The following is a 17494-nucleotide window of genomic DNA, read 5'->3' on the forward strand; positions in this document are numbered from 1 at the left end:
TCAATACGCTTATCATTGCAATAAATTCAACTTAAAAAGTATTGCACGCGCACTGGAGATTGATTTTCTGTGACTGGCACATGAAAACGCGAACTTGTTTTTATATATTTACTTTTCTGCTGAATAATGTTATTAAATAAGTATTATATGTCTCTATATATGTGTTATTGCCAAAGCCCGAAATGCGTCCACTTAGCGAATCGGCCGAGGGCTTTGGCCAAAGTCCGATTTTCGGAAATGATTCGTTCTTTTGCTGGCCAATTTGCGAGGTGACTGGAGATCCCTGGCCAAAGTTCGATGTGCTGATGTAAGATGGTCTGGTAGGTGCCACATCAGTTTTTCCATCACCAACGCGTGACACGCGACTATGTGTAGTAATTGTATCGGATTAGCTCCATGTGAAGAGGAAAAAAAAGATGAATTTGCGAGAAAAAACTATTTATATGTAATAATATTTGCAGTTTTTTCCGGCAAACTTCGAAAACAAATGGTTATCGCATCGTGACTGTGGTTTGATGGGTTGCCATAGCTAACGTGACCATAATTATCACGAAAAAGTACTTGGTGATGACCCCAAATAATATCTTTTTCATCGGAATTTGGCTAGAGACCTCTGGTCACTTCGTGAATTGACTCGTCAAAGCTCGAAATTCGGACATTGGCTGGGTCAATTTACAACAAAATTGGCCAATTTGTGAACTAGCCAATTTCAGGGTTTGGCGGTAACATCATATCCAATCAGCATTTGCCCCAGTGAATTATTTATAGCAATACTATTATTACATACAGCTAGTCGATCTTTTTATGTCAATCTATCAGTGCTTCTGCTGGGGTGAGATCAAACACAGTTTTTAGTCACGATATTCTTCAATCAAAAAATTAATTTTATTCGAAAACTTTTATGTCCGTTCCGTTTACGTCATTTTGCCACATGTATCAAAAGTTATTATTTTCCGCTACAGCAAACGCAGAACCAGTGTCTTGTCAGTTGAGGGGACCGTTCACTTTTACATACAGTCGAGGAGGGGGAGAGTGCAAATATCCCGTCTCAACTATTGATTCCTGTACTGATGATTCCAGGCTCCTATTTCGTTTCCAAGCCTGCGCTGACGTCATGGGAACCGAGAGTAGTGGTAAGTAATTTTCTCTGTAAATTGCATTTAAAGAAGAAAAAGAAACGTAGTACAGTAGGATCTCCCGAATCCGGACTCCACGGGACCTAAGTGATTCTGGATTAGGAGATCTTCCGGACTATGAATCCATCTTTTTTCAAGTCTTCATATTTAAAGCAGTAATATACGTGTTTGAGCATTTTGGTTCATAGTTTCCTTTGAAGAAAATTAAGAAAACGGTATATGTATATGCGTATTGCAACAGATAATTTAATTAAAACCGTAATTTATAATTTATTAAGTTATCCGTGAAAAATCCAGTAAGTTATTCTTTAAACCTTTTTTTCCGCTCATTGTTCGGTTCCAGAAAAAAGAACTGAATGTTATTTTTTTTGTTTCTGAAAATCGTAAAAGGTAGAGATTTTTCATGTTCTGCACACTCTCCACATTCGTACTGACGTTTTGCGTTCTAGCTTTTCAAAAATTAAACTTTCTCACATATACAGATTTAAAACATTGTTTTCTTTCGCCGCTTGTACATGCCACATCACTTGACGTTTGCAGTATATTTAAAATCTCACTTGGATAATCACAGAAAAAAAAATAGAGTGCTGGGCGAATTCTAAAACACCGAGGTTGCTTTACCACAACGTCGACGAGAAATGAAAAGTTTTCTTTCGATAAAAGCTGACTTTTTAATCGCTTTACTAATCACATCAATTGAGGCTCCAAAATGCCATCATTGTTCTCCAAAAGCCCAAAATTTGCAGAGAACTCAAACAATAAGTGGTACAAAAAATAAATAAAATGGCCGATTAAAAAGGCTGAAACAGAAGGTAAAGGAAAATATCAAAATGAAAAAAATATTCTATATTTATTTATTTATTTATTTTCAATGCGACCACAGCATCGTTGTGGTTGAACAAGAAAGTGATTTTTTCACTATGTATTAAAAACAGTTTCTGAAAGGAAAAACGAAATTACTGTCGGGTTGATGATATAATAAAAGTGAAACATGCAATATATTCTAATAAACAAAGGAATATTCATTTGTTATTATCTAGAAAAAAAAATCTCGGTGCAATCCCGGCTAAGCATGTATGGCCATTTGAGGGAAAAATAGAATGCTTGCAAAAAAAGTGATTAACAAATTAAAAATGTTGTTGCGGCTGATCTTTTTTTATATTATTTTATATAAAAAGTCAACTGTAGTGCATTTAATTCTCTCTCTCGGACTCTTCGTTGAACTATGTGCATACCAGATTGTTTTATTGTAGTGGATTTATTTTACTTTGAATATAATTTAATACTATTTGCTGTATAAATAGAGCGATAAAGGACAGTTTTTCCCTAAACCGAAGATATCAGGAAACATATTTCCTGGATATTACGCAGAGGTAAGCTCGGAACTAAAACTCATCTGGTCCCCGCCGGAACTCGTACCTAAGCCTTCTTGCAAACTGGGAAAGCATGCTACCATCTACACTGCTGGATACACGACTCTGTCTTCCTTAGAAGGGCACCAGATGGCTTTTTTTTCCGAGTTCACCTCGGCATAATACCCAGAAAATATCTCTTTGCTATATTTAGTAAAATTTGACAGCATTTATAGTAAACACGAGCATTCAAATCTAAACCCCTGTGAGTTATTTTAAATTAATTAACATGGATGCGTGATGATGATTATTCTTTTGCAGTGGAAGAGCTTAGCTGTTTAGCCGTTTGGAAAGAAGGTTCCGCTCATTATCTAGTTGGGAAGATGTCCAACAAAAAACGTCACAATCTGCCTTTTACGGATGAGAACTCGTACAGATGTTTCGTGAGTTTATCGCTCTCTTCCAGAAATTATTTCAGAGAATTTGCGCTGTGCCATTGCTAGATTTATAAACCATAAATTTCATTTAAACTCGTTTCCCTATGTGGGAGAGAAATGAGTTTAATACAGAATCTAACATATATATGTATAAATATGTTTCGCAGTGAATTAATATTTTAAGATTTTAATATTCCAGTCAATTTGAATATTTATAAAGGAAACATTAATAAATTAATTCTACAATTCTCCCATAAAAATCAGAAATCGAATCGTTAACTATTTACATCGCATATCCCAATATTTATTTATTTAAAACAGAATAATTGCGTTTTAGATGGAAATTTGTTTCTTTGCTGAATGAATCGAGAATAAGTTCTTAAATTATCCAGATCCATTTTTTTTTAAACATAACGTGGCAAATATTCGCGAACTATTCCATTTAAAATTTAATACGAAAAATCTTCGGCAAATAGATCCGTAAAATTACATTGAGGAGAAAAATTCATAAAGAATGGATATCTCTTTTTGAAAATAAAATTAAAAGCAAATAAATTTTATATAATATCTGGTTGAACAAAAAGAACGTGAACAACAAATTGCGAATTTATTTCGTATTTGAATAAAATGGAGGTAATTTTCGTATAAATATTTGATTAAAAATATATTTCTTTTTATTTCATTTTACCTTTTTTATTACTCTTAATTTTTTCAGCGTGATGTAAATCAGAGTTGATGTTTTATAATTACATTGTTCAAAAGCATTTGTTTTCTCTTCAATCTCTCTGATTTTGATTTCATTACGTTTTTATCTGCAGATAATGAATATAAAATTAACAATAATGTAAATGACTGTACGACAGAGTTCTGTAATAAATAGAAACTCATTGTTTTCACATTTTTATATAAATCACATTATTATTTTCTCTTTTATATGCATTTATCATCACATTTTTTTGCATTGTATTTGTATAATATGACGTTTATCAAATATCTCAATTTTTTCGGATAAATAAAGTGTATATATCTGATATGTGATATTTATATATCTTATTTATTTACTATTAAAGACTTAGAGTTATAAAATAAATTTATATATTAATTTATAAATAATTTATTAAATTAAAATTATAGATAAATATATATATTTGTTTTAACATCATTTATTAAAAATAGTTATGGATTCAAATGTATTGTAGCAAGTAGTTATCGAATGGAATAAACATATTAAATTGATTCTATCCATTTATTATGACTTATTTGTATAATTTCAAGGTTAAATGCTTCAAGTTTGTAAGTATGCAAGTTTATATTTTTATTATAAAGTAATTAATACAGGGTGCACCGCTAACGCCGTGCACGGCAAATTACTGGCGGATCGTTGATCGTATAGACATATTTCTAATTGAGAAAAATTATCAAACCTATGTATATAACTCAGGTACGTCATTCCAGTCGCAAGTGGTTGCATAGAAATTAACATAAAATAAAAAATAACTTTTTATACGGACACCTTGTGATCGAAAACAAAATTAAAAACTTGTTGTGCTGTCTAATTCTAAGTGCAATATTCGCAGAAATATGTGAATTAAATATCGAAAGAAAATTGGGAGGAACAATCTAAATGAGGGAACAGCATAAAGAAACATCACTTGTTAGTTTTGCCCTTCTTCCCCAACTATTTTTAGAAATTCCTATGTTTTTTCAATGTATAATTCACGAACTATGCACAGGAAAGTGCAGTACTTGATATTATCTTCATTTTTCCCACAGGTTTTTGATTACTTGCAAGAAAAGAAAGAGATCCAAATGTCGCAAAGCTCTGATGCTACATGCGATGGTCTCGTGACACCATGGGAAGGATCCAGAACGATGAGGCTCATAAAAAGTGAGTAATTTCCAAAAAATATACGGAATAAGCAACATTTTACCAAGAAATTATGTTTTTTCGGCCCGAAATATACTTGGAAATTGAAGTTTTGTGGATGTTATGCCGAAACGAATATTTGGTAAGAAAAATTATTTGTCCCCTCCGGGAATCGAATTGAAAAACGTGTTACTGGTGTATCCGTTAGCGCACTTGCCCGATATGAAGAGAAACAAATGTGCTAACCAATACACCAGTCGCACGCTTTTCAATTCTTTATAGCACGCATTATTATAGTAAAGAGCTGAGTAGAGACACTGTAGTCTCCCTTTACTTGGTTCCCAGCTTCGATACGCGAATTCAAGGCGATCTCCTTTTTAAAAATTTTCGTCACAGAGAACAGGTCTACAATGGTACAATTATTTAATCATTGCACTTCACTCATAGTTCAGAACATTGATGGCAGATGGCACTACTACACATAACAAGCATTACACACTAACAAACTTCATGTTAGGTTCACAACACGAATATTCCAATATGCACCAAATCGTCAAAAATTCTGCAGAGGAATGTGGATGAGGTGCATGTGTGGTTTAGTAGTAGCCTCCCTTACCTACAGAGATTTTTCCCCGAGGTGGATTGGCATTGTATTAAGTGATGATTTTTTTTTATAACGAGAAATTAAATTTTCTGGATTTTATTCCGAAACGAGTATTTGGAAAGAAAATGATTTTGGGAATGAAAAGTGATCACTTTTCTTCCCAAATATTCGTTTCGGAATAAAATCCAGAAAATTCAATCTCTCAGTGTAGCGGCATTTTGTTTTACAGTTAAATTGAATTAGAGTACATATTGCTTTTGACATGAAAAGTTATTTAATAATAAACATAAGTATGCATTTTCTCCTTTTTCGGGAAACATGCCGAGGCATTGCTTGCTGCTTCATACCAGTTTAAATAATTTTTCCATCACATATGCTTCTGACGTGTTTGTTGTGTTTTCCCCACCATAGTAGTCTCTTGCCGGAAACCACTTAGTAATCGTGTTTTATATTTGGTTCTCTTCAAGGTGAGCATCCCGTGAGTCGCTGTCAATTTCCGGGCTTCACAACGAGTCATCGAAGGTGGCACTCGCTTGACGGCAAAAAGACGTACGTCTTCAGCCATAGGAACACGTCTTTCAAAATACACTTGCACGATGGCAGCTCTGACACCACTTTCATCTGCGCTGACGACGTCTCATACTCGGCAAACACCACTACGGTCGTCGCACATGGAATGTCTGGATGGTCAGTGAAATCTTTATGTCAATCATAGTACTATAGTTCCTTTGTTAGATCTAATTATTATATATAGGTGTTATTCTACAAGGATGTTCATAACTTATTTTGTGTTTATATTAGTTTCTTTCCCACCAAATAATTAAGTTCCATATGATGGGTATGTTAGGGTAAATGTGATGAATGTCAGTGATTAAACGTAATCGTCGGTTATTATTAAGTGATAAAGACTAATCATCAGTCATTTCGGCAAGTTTGATCATTTTTCTTAAAATGTTAGATTTTTTCCCATTTATCTACATTTTTGAACATAATCAACACCACTGATGGAATCCATCGTCTTAGACTAATGTTTGAGTAAGTTGTTCGGTAAATTTAAGTAATTAATTGAGCAGGATTTGCCAAATTTACCGATACGAGATAGTGATTATACCTAATCATCGTCAAATATGATAAATTCACAATATTTATCAAACTTACCAAAATAGTCAGTGATTATGCGTGTTAACCGTGAACACATTTACCGTAACAGATGAATAAATGTGAAAAATTCTCTAGTCCTGGGATGCACAACCTTTCTAATTCGCGGGCTAGATTTGCGATCACATTACCTTACGATATATACCTTTCGTGAGTCAAATATTAGTATATACATTATATGCATGGGATGATATAGGCCTATATATCACCATATCACCCATATTTTATCTTAGATTGTCATAATTTCGGTGTCAGGACATTTTTATAATTTTGTTCAGTTTTTTTCCAAATCTTGCTTGAATTTTTTTTTTATTTTTCACTGAAATTCCAGATCAAGATTATCATCATTTCCCATAAGTTTCGTGTTAATTATCTCTATAATTATAGTAATTAAATGTAATAATTCTAACATTAATCTCCCGTATGTGTCGAACAAAACGTTTTTGTTATTTTTTTTAAGAATCAAATTTCAATTTACTGTAATTTGCAGTAGCATTTCATTTCCCGCCATTAGTGATTTTTCAGTGATTTTTGTGATAAATGACAACTAAGAAGCAAACTTCGACAACGTTTTTTGGAAATAATTGGCAATGCCCCGCATTTCCCGGTAGGGATCGTGATTCACCTTATGTTTATCGAGAAAATACTGTCAGCCGGATTATTATATCGTGTTGTGTGTATTGATAATTTTCTACTTGAATACATTTTATGGACGGAATGGAAGTCCTTAGGGGTTGCATTTGGTTCGCGAGTCAAAGATTTTGCACCCTGGTATGCGTCATTTGTTTCATTACTTTTATTGATTTTTTTATAATTAATTCATTGATTACTCAAATAATATTTTCTGTTTTCGCTGCAGTGAAAATGGATTTGTATGCATGACATTTTTTAAGAGACACGATCACATCATAGAAATACAAATGGGTAAGTGAATGTCATATACGTTGTGATTTTATCATCATGACAAGTATCAGTCACATAAGTTTAATTCACATTACATGATATAATACAACTTCTATGAAATATTCGATTATATATTGTTCGGATTTTACTTATGTGAAGTATAAAAGATGCGTAATAAGTGTGTGTGTGTGTGTGTTTCAATAATGAATGATTTTTAAGGAAAACGCTTACTATATATCAATGCACTAGCATACACGAAATCGGAATCTGTTTCACAAGTTCTACGCTTGAAATATTGTAAGTTGAATCTTTTATTATTTTCTATCTTTTCTTTAAGGTGGATTTTCACGAACCTCATCAGATGCTTGCCAACCTCCACATTCTGAAAGTACGAAGAACGAATATGTAACACTGGTAGGTAAGTGTTGAAAATATGCATCAATATTCAAGTACTTTTTTTCAGAATTATTACCGCTTTACTTTGAATTAAATACCGTCAGCTGGGGTAACTTTATCCAGTTTCAAAATTGAAATTAAAAACTTTTCCTTCATCTGACTAGGATAGCTTTGATTCGCAGACATGATTTATATTGTTTTTGTTTTAATGGGTCACCCCTCTTTTTTATGAGAAAAAAATGAATATAGGGTGGGCAAAGTCACCTGGCACATAATGGGGTGACTTTGTCCGCCACCTGATTTGTGTATATAACAAAGCTGTGAAGATTTAGGGCAATGTGAGAGTGCGTGTGTGAAGCGGGTCTACGAAACATTATGACAAATTAGAGAAGTTGTAGTTTAAACACGTTAAAATATTGGAACTAGGCAAGTTATATTTGTACATTGAAAATTCATTTGTTATCATAAGTATGTAAGCATTGTAGAAAAAATGAGTTTCAAATTCGAATTTCGAAGAGAACGAAAGAGAAATAAGAAACGATCCGCCGAACCGATGGTTTCATTGCCATATAAGTTGGTATACACTAAAAACAACTTAACAGTTTAAACGCTCCATCCACGTATGTTTAGAAAATACGTAAATCTAATATTGAAAAAATTTGGAAAGAAATCCGGAATCGAAAAGAAAACATACAAGTTAAGACAATAAAACTTACTGGTTGAATGATTCCCACAGAAATTTCACAAGTCCGCTCTGGAACAAATCATTAATAAAGTCAAGCTATTTTCTAAGCATATTGGTTCTTATCAGTGAATCTCGTGTTTAAAATGAACTTTTTTTTTTCCAAGCTCTTGAATAGTTTCAATCCATATTTAAAATGTATATGATTCATATACGAAACTGATATGGCATTGAATGGCGAACTTTATTGGAGAAGCAATAAACACTTAACATGTAAACGTGGTGAATCAATGCCACCCATAATCAAGCTAGCCAGCCGATGTAGCTTCAGGAATGATGAAATTCTCTTAATTTCCAAGGAGGTATTAAGATGTAGGATACTTATGGAATAGAAATGTGTGCCTAGAATGAGCTAAAACACCTGGGTGTCCGAACATGGGCTGACTTAGACCAGGACTCCATGTGACGCCAACATAATATAGATTTGTCGTTGTACGACCTACAACTACAACTTGTGACATCCAACGAACGCGGACGGATCGCCAAACGGAACTTTGGTTATCGAGTACAGACGTGCCACGGACGCTACAACATCAATTTAGGCTTCGATTCTTAGACCACGATTCGTCATAATTATTTCGTTAATTTATACTCCTGTAATTGAACTTGCTATTCTGTTATACAAATTTATACAGATATATATACAGGGTGGGCAAAGAGTCCGTAGAAACTTTAAAAATTGATAAAAACCGGAAAAAAACCGAAATAAAAACGGTTTGCAGGGTTAGCATCGCTAGGTCACGGAAATTTTCAGGAAAATATAATTCAAAAAACAGTCGATAGATGGCCTGGTACGAGTGACTTCGGTGGAAATATGAAAATGAGACGGTTATAAAAACTTGCGCTCCTAATCCACAAACCAGTTCAACGTTTTAAACGGTGTATGGGGACAAGAATGCTGAGTGTGAAGGATAAAGATTTGTTGGATTTGTGACTCGCCTGCAATGTGTTGTCCCATGTGATGGTGGTCATGTAGAGCACATACTGCTGTAATAAACGATTTGGAGGCATTCTGTTCCTTATTTGGGTAGTTTTTCTTTGACTTGTGCACGTCAGTGCCGCCTATCGGCTTTGTTTTTAGGTTTTTTTCCCTGTCGTAAAACAATTCCCGTGACCTAGCGATGGTAACCCTACAAACCGTTTTTTATTTCGGTTATTTTTCCGGTTTTATGAGTTTTTAAAGTTTCTACGGACTTTTGCCGACCTTGTACATATACGCATATAATAAAATTCCGGATGCATCCATCTTTCAGGAACGCTTCGATATCTCTTTGAGATGAGAAGCAGGGTGTGTCCGATCCTTCAATATTCAATCCATATTTATATTGTATTTCATCCACTTATACCTTTCAAATTGGACGTCTGACGCAAAATGACAATTAGAAAGTGAGCAAAGTGACCCTGCATTTCCTGTGGAACCTAGAGAGACATTGCCCACTGTAATAAAAATCTTCCGCAAGATAAAAAAACGAAAACAGCAACTGTTTTACAATCTTTATTACATCTACTAATTATAATGATAACTGAAGTGACTCACCTGGTTATATCAAAAAGACTTCACCAATAAAAGTTTGAGATGTTTAAATTTTCCTTGATATGAAATCTCGTCGCGAAACCAGCTTATTAGTGATATCTTTTATCAGGAAACGTCCCCAAACCTCAGGTCTTCTCATGTATATGCAAAGCTTATCACTTGGGGGCTGCAGTGCAACAAACGATCAACTAATAAAGTTTTACACAACCAGAAATGTATGTTGTTTCTGATTTGGGCAAAGTTACCCCAGTTGACGGTAGCTTAAGAAAAAATAATTTTATCCTAGTAAATTCACGAGTAACCTGTTCACTAGCAAACAAATATTGTGAGATGTGGATACAAAATGGAAAATGCAATTAAATGCCTGTTAAATATGTTGGTTTTCTTGAAATACCGTACTGGAATTAATTTCTATAATTGGTGGCTTTTTTATGCAGTTGTATGTGCGTTTGTGTGTGTGTGTGTTTGCGTTTCTCATTATTTGTCTGCATATTTTTTCCTAATAGCTGGAATGAATTTGCCATCTTCCGGCTGCCCACAGCTGGTGAGTACGAGTGGACTGGGCGTTCATCTTGGAAAAGCGGGTTACGCCCCAACAGACATGTGCCGCGGTACATCAACGATGGTTGTAGGTTGTCGGTCTAACGACCGGATAGAGTTCCTCACGACGTGCGCGACTTTTGCAGATGTGAAAAGTGAGTGCTTTACGTGTATTGATTAAAATGCGCCATATTCAATGACTTCACATCCAATACGTACTTGTGTTCCGACCCGGAAAAACATTTTCCCGATTACCAGAATGTTTCTTATCTTCAAATCACATGTTACATGAATTTTGAAAATATGTTATTTCTTTTAAACACTGACTGTTACGTATAATCGCATTTTTCGTGCACAGTGTAAAGGATGGTGAACGAAATTTGTAGTACATTATATATTTTTTAAATACTGTCAGTTTATTATACATAATAGTTATTCAGGGCACGTATTTTTAGTGATATTAATTTTATTTTTGTGTCATAGGTTTTCATTGCCATGGTCACTGGGAGGAAAACGGAAGAGGCTATTTGGTAACCGGACTTTCAAACAGCAGAAGTAAATACTGCTTCGTAAGTGCTGTCGTGTTCAATTTTTCAGTAAATAGTTACCCAAGTCCAGCTGAGTTTATCTTTCTTGCATATTAGGGGTCATTATAATATTTTTAGTTGAATACTTATACCCTGGCACATAGGTGGACACAGGCTGATCACTCTCCCCCGCTCAGTTAAAAAATTGCACTTGGAATAAATGGTAGGGTGGGGGTGAACCTTCCACTCCGTTCGAGGAGCCTGTATCCTAGTGGGGTCTGCAAACTTTCAAATTTTTGCGGTTAAAATTATTATGCTCTTAAATTATTATTGCTCTTATTTGGTTGCTGTATTTTTGATATAGTTTAGATCTTCGACAACCATATTTTTATGGGAAACTTTTCTCAGCCACCTCGATAGGCATTTTGTCAGTTGCGGCCTTTGTAATTGTATTTAAACTAAACTATTCGTGAAGCCCGTGTGCCACCAATTCACATACCGTGGTATTCTCGGTTATTAAACACGGTTGTTCAAATTATCGAACACTTTCATTTTATTCAAAATTTACCTATTTTATTAAAAAATCGAGTTTTTATTTATTCTAATATAACTACTTTTCATTATTAAATAATTTTTTAATCAATTATTTCTTTTATTAAATCTGAAAATTCTTCCGATGATTCTGGAACTATTTATAAATTTTCATTAATTATAAAATCATTTCTTAAAAAATATCTTAATTTTTTCACGAATTACTACTTTTAACAATTCTGAAATTATTTCAAACATGTGTTCGGAAGTTATATCTTTCAGTAGCTCTGCAACTGATTTTTTTTTCATTAATTTTAAATTTTCAATAATTATGAAATTATTTTCTTCAATAATTCTAAAATTATTCCTTTCATTAAGGGGCTTTTTAGCAACTCTGTAAGTTCTGTAATTCTGTATACCTATCTTGCGCCGAATTCGACATCTCGAAATATGCCGCCTAATGAAATCATAGGCTCCAAAAAGTGGTTTGGCTCAGGTGTCGCCAAATTCGTTACGACGGCTCTTTTATTGTATCATTAGCCTACTATTGAATCCGAAAAGTATCTCACAGTTCCAAATTCAGCGGTACAAATTTTAGTGGCCAGAGATTTTAACGTACGTGCGCGTACGTGTGTGTGTGTGTGTGCAGTTTTTTTTGTAAAGTAGCTATTTTTAAAAAAAAGGTAGGTGGCCCACAGCAAAAAAACAACAAACTCGGAGGACCACATTTGGCCCTCGGGCTATTGCATGAACACCTTTACTATGTCCACTTACGCTCTGACACATAGATGCGCACGGGGAAAACAGTTAAAAAATGTCGCAGATGTTGCTACTTTTCAATTCTAGGTAGTTGTGGTAATGAGCGGCTGACAGGTTGGTGGTGGAAGAACCCGCATAGGATAATGTGATGAAAGTCTCGAGTATGGGGTTGGGCGTTATTGCTTCTGATACGAGTATAATATTCTTGGCATGCGGGATAACATTGGCAAAAATCGTTAAGTGAAGGACATACATTTACCATAATTTACACAGTAAGTGCTATCTTTTAGTTCAACCAGAGTTGATAGGTTGAAATAGAACTCTTTTATATCTATTGCAAAGGCTGTCTGTTGCTCCTAAATTTAAGAGTAGTCGTTCAAGGCCCCAAGGCTTCCCACACACATGCCAAAAAATTGTTAAATTGTATTTAATTATACCTGTTATTTAAGGTTGAACATAATCCTTGGGCGCGCTTAGGTGTGAGCGCATGTTCCGAAGTGCTTCTATCTATCGTTCCGATTGTATAAAATCATAGATTTATTATCTATGTGCTTTTTATTGCTATCTGAGGTGAGACATTATTGATGAAGTATTATGTGAATATAATCTATATGACCATTTTTTCCCACTCTTCCATCACAGGTATATTGGAGTAATGATAAAACCACACATTTGACTGGTGTCCATGATACTTGCAGGAGGAATGTGGATGCTAGTTCTACAGGAAACTTCACATTCAACATCTCATCTACAGGTACATGAATTTGACGAAGTTCTAACATTCGCATAACATTGAATTTTTTTCCTTCAAAGCTTGTATGTTTTGGAACAGTGTTCTTTAAGCACTATTCTGCGGACCGGTGTCGATCCGTGAGAATTACCTGCCCTTCCGCGAAACATTTCGCGAAAGTCTTGAAGCATGATTAGGAAGCTGCATTGTTGAGGGGTGAGAAAGATGATTAAGAAATTCCTATTCATGTTAAACAATATCATTAAGCCGTGTTAGTAATGATAGGCTTTAGCAGAATTGAATAAAAGTTGTTGCAGTATTTTATACTTCAGGAACAGTACTGAAACCATGTATATAATATAAAAAAAAGCGGATGTATAACTGTTTAAAAAATGGACACGAGAACCTTAATTCTTATAACTGGGTAGCATAGACGAGATTATAAAAACTTTCTACCTCGCTCTCTCTTTCATACTCCTCTTTATCCTCGCTCTGCTAATTGCTAATTAATTGCTCTAGTGCATTAAAGCCATGGTTGGTATAAGAAAGGTAGGGGTGATGGCAATATAAGATTCATCTCACGCCATCAAATGATGATGAAGGTAAAGAATATGAATGAATATTCTTGCTGGAAATGCATTTCAACCCCGGGAGTTACCAGACCCACATTTTCTGCAGTTTAACTAAAAGTACCGGAACATGAAAATGTAGATAATGACGCTATATTGAATTAACGCTAATATCAGAATGATAAATTATGTTGCGTGAAACATTAATGAATGTGTTCGAATACTATTCGATTTTTGGTTCCGATATTTTTTTGCATGTGCATAAACATTGATTGACGAAGGAGAAGCTTTGCGCTATTGCCCGTCCTGCCACCTATTCAATAAGAATAAACTACAACTTGTATTTGTTATAAATTATCCTAGCAAAATTGACTGTTGATTTAAAACCGGTGTACAGCTTAAAAATAAATAGTGTATAGTATAATATTTTGTACGTATATTATTTACTTTTGATGCGATATACCAACGTAAATCTGTAAGTATAAAATTACACCATGATTTAATCATTTTTCATGCCGCGCACCGATTTGAAACAAACAACCAATCTTATTAGGCATTAGAATTAGTTTGATTTTACTTCATAAATGCACCATGTTTCTCAGCGCTATCTTTTTCTTTTTCTGCTATGTGTCGAAATGCTATATAAAAACATAGTATTCAGTATTATGACACAAAATTTGCACCGATAAGCATCGTGGAAAAAAGGAACAAAACAAACCATATACATATTCATATAAAAATTCGAACTACCATTTTCATCCTGCCCACCGGTTTAAAATAAACAACAATTTTACTTGAATAATAAAAACAAATAGTTTTGTTTTTATCTGATAGGTGGCAGCAGGAGTTTCAGTTCAGCGTTGTTTCTTTCATGATAAAATGTAATAAATTAGCAAACTTCGCTCCTATTATTCATTTTGTTTCACTGGTTTGCAAATTATGGATCCCATTTATACCTGTCCACGAAATTATTCACCTAACCTCATCGGTCCACCAGTAGAAAATAATTTGAAAACACTGCACTATATAGAGTAAGTACTCAAATACTTATGGTATTTGCTTTTTTTTTCAGGTCACTGCGAAGGTCTACTCAGCGCCAATTCCACAAACAGGCACTCTCCATGGACTCTCCATATAATAATAGCTGCCCTGGGGTTATATATATGGTTTTCGACACGGTGACAGGAAACCGAGGTCAGTTTCCTCTGCACTTAGCATCTGAGTGCCTGACGGGTCGAAGATAAAAAAATAATAATAATGTATAACGGGCATAAAAAAAAAATACTTAAAAATGAAAAAGAAGTATCATTTTTTTTAAATAACCAGAAAGTGGACCAAAAAGAAGTACAAGATGGTGGACGGATGGCGTTCAGGAAAAAAAAAATACATATAGATATATATGGAACTATTGATTGCGAAATTATCGAACTCTTGCCATGGCAATCAATAATATTATATTTTGTGTAGCCATTTTTTTTTTCCGAAGAGAAACGAGTCCATATGAAGAAAGAGAGTATAGCGTGAAAGAGATGAACTTTGTACCCGATAAGGACTGAGATATTTTGATTATGACGGACAGTATGAAATGACCGGAACGAAAGGTCACGTTGATGGTCAGTGAATGACCATTCAGTATCAGGTGAAAGAAAAGAGAAAAAACAAAGCAGAGCGATATCCAAATTCAAGCTGTGATGTCATTTATTAGAATAAAACTACATTCAACTTTGTTTTCTTTTCCATGTTATTATGAACATGATGGGCTTTGATTAAATTGAACTGTATATTTTGCTGTTAGACAGTTTTTTTTTTTTCGTTTTTAAATGTGAACTTTGAAAAAATGTTTATTTGAACTTCATAACATTAAGAAACTTTGTGAAACTGCTACTGTGATGAGATTACGGGGAGGAAAAATGATAGTTTTTTGAAGATATTGTCAAAATTTTTGAACTGATTCGGCATGTTGAAAAATTAAAATGTTGATGATGGAAGTAATAATAATTATTGATGATGATATTGTCTTTTTTCCGTTTCATTTTTCTAGTCATTCATTGCCTTTCCTAACTTTGTATAGGAAGAAAACAATATTAAAGAGGAATGTGTTGATATTGTGTGTGGAACTTATAGATATATGACGAGTCCTAATAAAAATTTTGTGAAATTTGTTTCTCAGTCCTGTGTTTTTATTTCCAGTATTATCAACAACACTGCGGTCAAAAAACCAATAATAATGGGCGGGTGGTTATAAATAATCTGACACTACTCAGATTGTATGTAGTGTCATTCTCATGGAGGTATTTGGAAGAAACTTGATATATATATAGGACATATGAACCATAGGGAAAAGTAAAATAGATTCAATAAAAAAACAATGTTCATTTCTTTAAAAAAGTGGCGCTTTTTATCGCAGTTATATTTCTCCATCACTGTTCAAACAACGTATATACTAAGTTTCAAGGAAATTCGTCCACCGCAACGGGCGCTACGGAGGTCGAAGTGTCAGTATAATTAAACTGAGTAAAGTGTCAGCTGAATTAAGTATCATCATCATCTAAGCCTCGTCCTGGCCCATTGGGATATACGACAAGATCTGTTAATCTGACGCTGAGTGAGCAATCCCGCTTAAGATGTTTTCTTTAAAAATTAAATATCCCTATGTCAGTGATGCGAAATGGTTTCATATAGAGCTGTGCCATACATCGTCATCATTGTGTCTCCTCTCCCGGGGGCCCCTGCTTATCCCCAACCTAAAAAAAAAAAATTAAGTATGAATTAAGTATGCTGAAACTACTCCGGCCTATGTAGCGCCCGTTGTGGTGGACGTATTTCATTGAAAATTGGTATATACGTTATTTGGACCATGGGAAAAAGATAACTGCGATAAAAAGCATCACTTTTTGACCAGGAAGTCGAAAATTGAGCTTTACTTCATTGAATCTTTCCCCCAAGGTCCATATATCCTACATATCAAATTTCATCAGAATAGGCGTTTCATACGGCTGAGTAGTGTCTGTTTATTTATAACCACCCTGTAACGCAAACCCATGTTAAAATTTACCAATTTCAAATACAGCAATCGAAATCACTGCACTAAATTACGGCTGAAGACTCTTACGTAATGAAGTAGTTCTCAGACTTTATAGAGACTTACAAAACAACGCACCTCAGTTTCCGAACTACGTGAAGCTTATACTCGTTCATTCAAAGAAATTATTAAGCTCTTTTACAGGTGATTAATTACCTCACAAAACGCAGTGAAGGGTTAGAGTCTCGTTCAATACTCTCACTATAATCGGGCAAATACAGTAGTACCCCCAACTTACACAAACCCGAGTTGCGCGATTTCGGAGTTACGCGATTTTCTGTGAAAAATTTAGGTTTCTGAATTTCTTTAATCATAACCACCGGATTATTGCTCATTTAGTAGAGATAATTTAGTGATAATCAAGTAAAAGAATTGTTTTATTCCATAACAATGTGGTATGTAATGAAACTACAGATTTGTGAGAGGATAATGTGTATATTACGATCTAAACTTTAATGGGATTTACAAAAGGAATCCTAAGGCTTGTTTGGCATCTGTCATTTTTACAAAGAAGGTCACAATTTCATAGCCGAAGTCCAACGCCAGTTTTTAAAAAAATATGTTGTTTTATATGATGCTCTTTTTGATAACAATTTACCTGGTGTGTGGCATTCAATTAATTTCAAC

The 17494-nt window shown here is 34.3% G+C and overlaps 1 protein-coding gene across 1 annotated transcript in view; it reads left to right on the plus strand.

Moving 5' to 3' along the window:
* The window catches only part of LOC149075807 (uncharacterized), an 82032-nt gene extending 66078 nt beyond the window's left edge, over nucleotides 1-15954 (plus strand). Inside the window, exons 5-14 of the mRNA XM_089243316.1 lie at nucleotides 963-1133; nucleotides 2810-2931; nucleotides 4699-4813; nucleotides 5864-6083; nucleotides 7414-7478; nucleotides 7795-7875; nucleotides 10636-10824; nucleotides 11153-11238; nucleotides 13129-13240; nucleotides 14858-15954. Coding sequence (XP_089099442.1) covers nucleotides 963-1133; nucleotides 2810-2931; nucleotides 4699-4813; nucleotides 5864-6083; nucleotides 7414-7478; nucleotides 7795-7875; nucleotides 10636-10824; nucleotides 11153-11238; nucleotides 13129-13240; nucleotides 14858-14967 — 1271 coding nt within the window. The 3' untranslated portion in view covers nucleotides 14968-15954. The remainder of the gene's footprint in view (nucleotides 1-962; nucleotides 1134-2809; nucleotides 2932-4698; nucleotides 4814-5863; nucleotides 6084-7413; nucleotides 7479-7794; nucleotides 7876-10635; nucleotides 10825-11152; nucleotides 11239-13128; nucleotides 13241-14857) is intronic.
* Nucleotides 15955-17494: the final 1540 nt, after the last annotated feature.

The sequence above is a fragment of the Pholcus phalangioides genome, unplaced genomic scaffold, assembly GCF_987345545.1.
Source record: "Pholcus phalangioides strain wild (caught in Gottingen) unplaced genomic scaffold, Ppha-v1.0 ptg000015l_1, whole genome shotgun sequence".
NCBI classification, from domain to species: Eukaryota; Metazoa; Arthropoda; class Arachnida; order Araneae; family Pholcidae; genus Pholcus; species Pholcus phalangioides.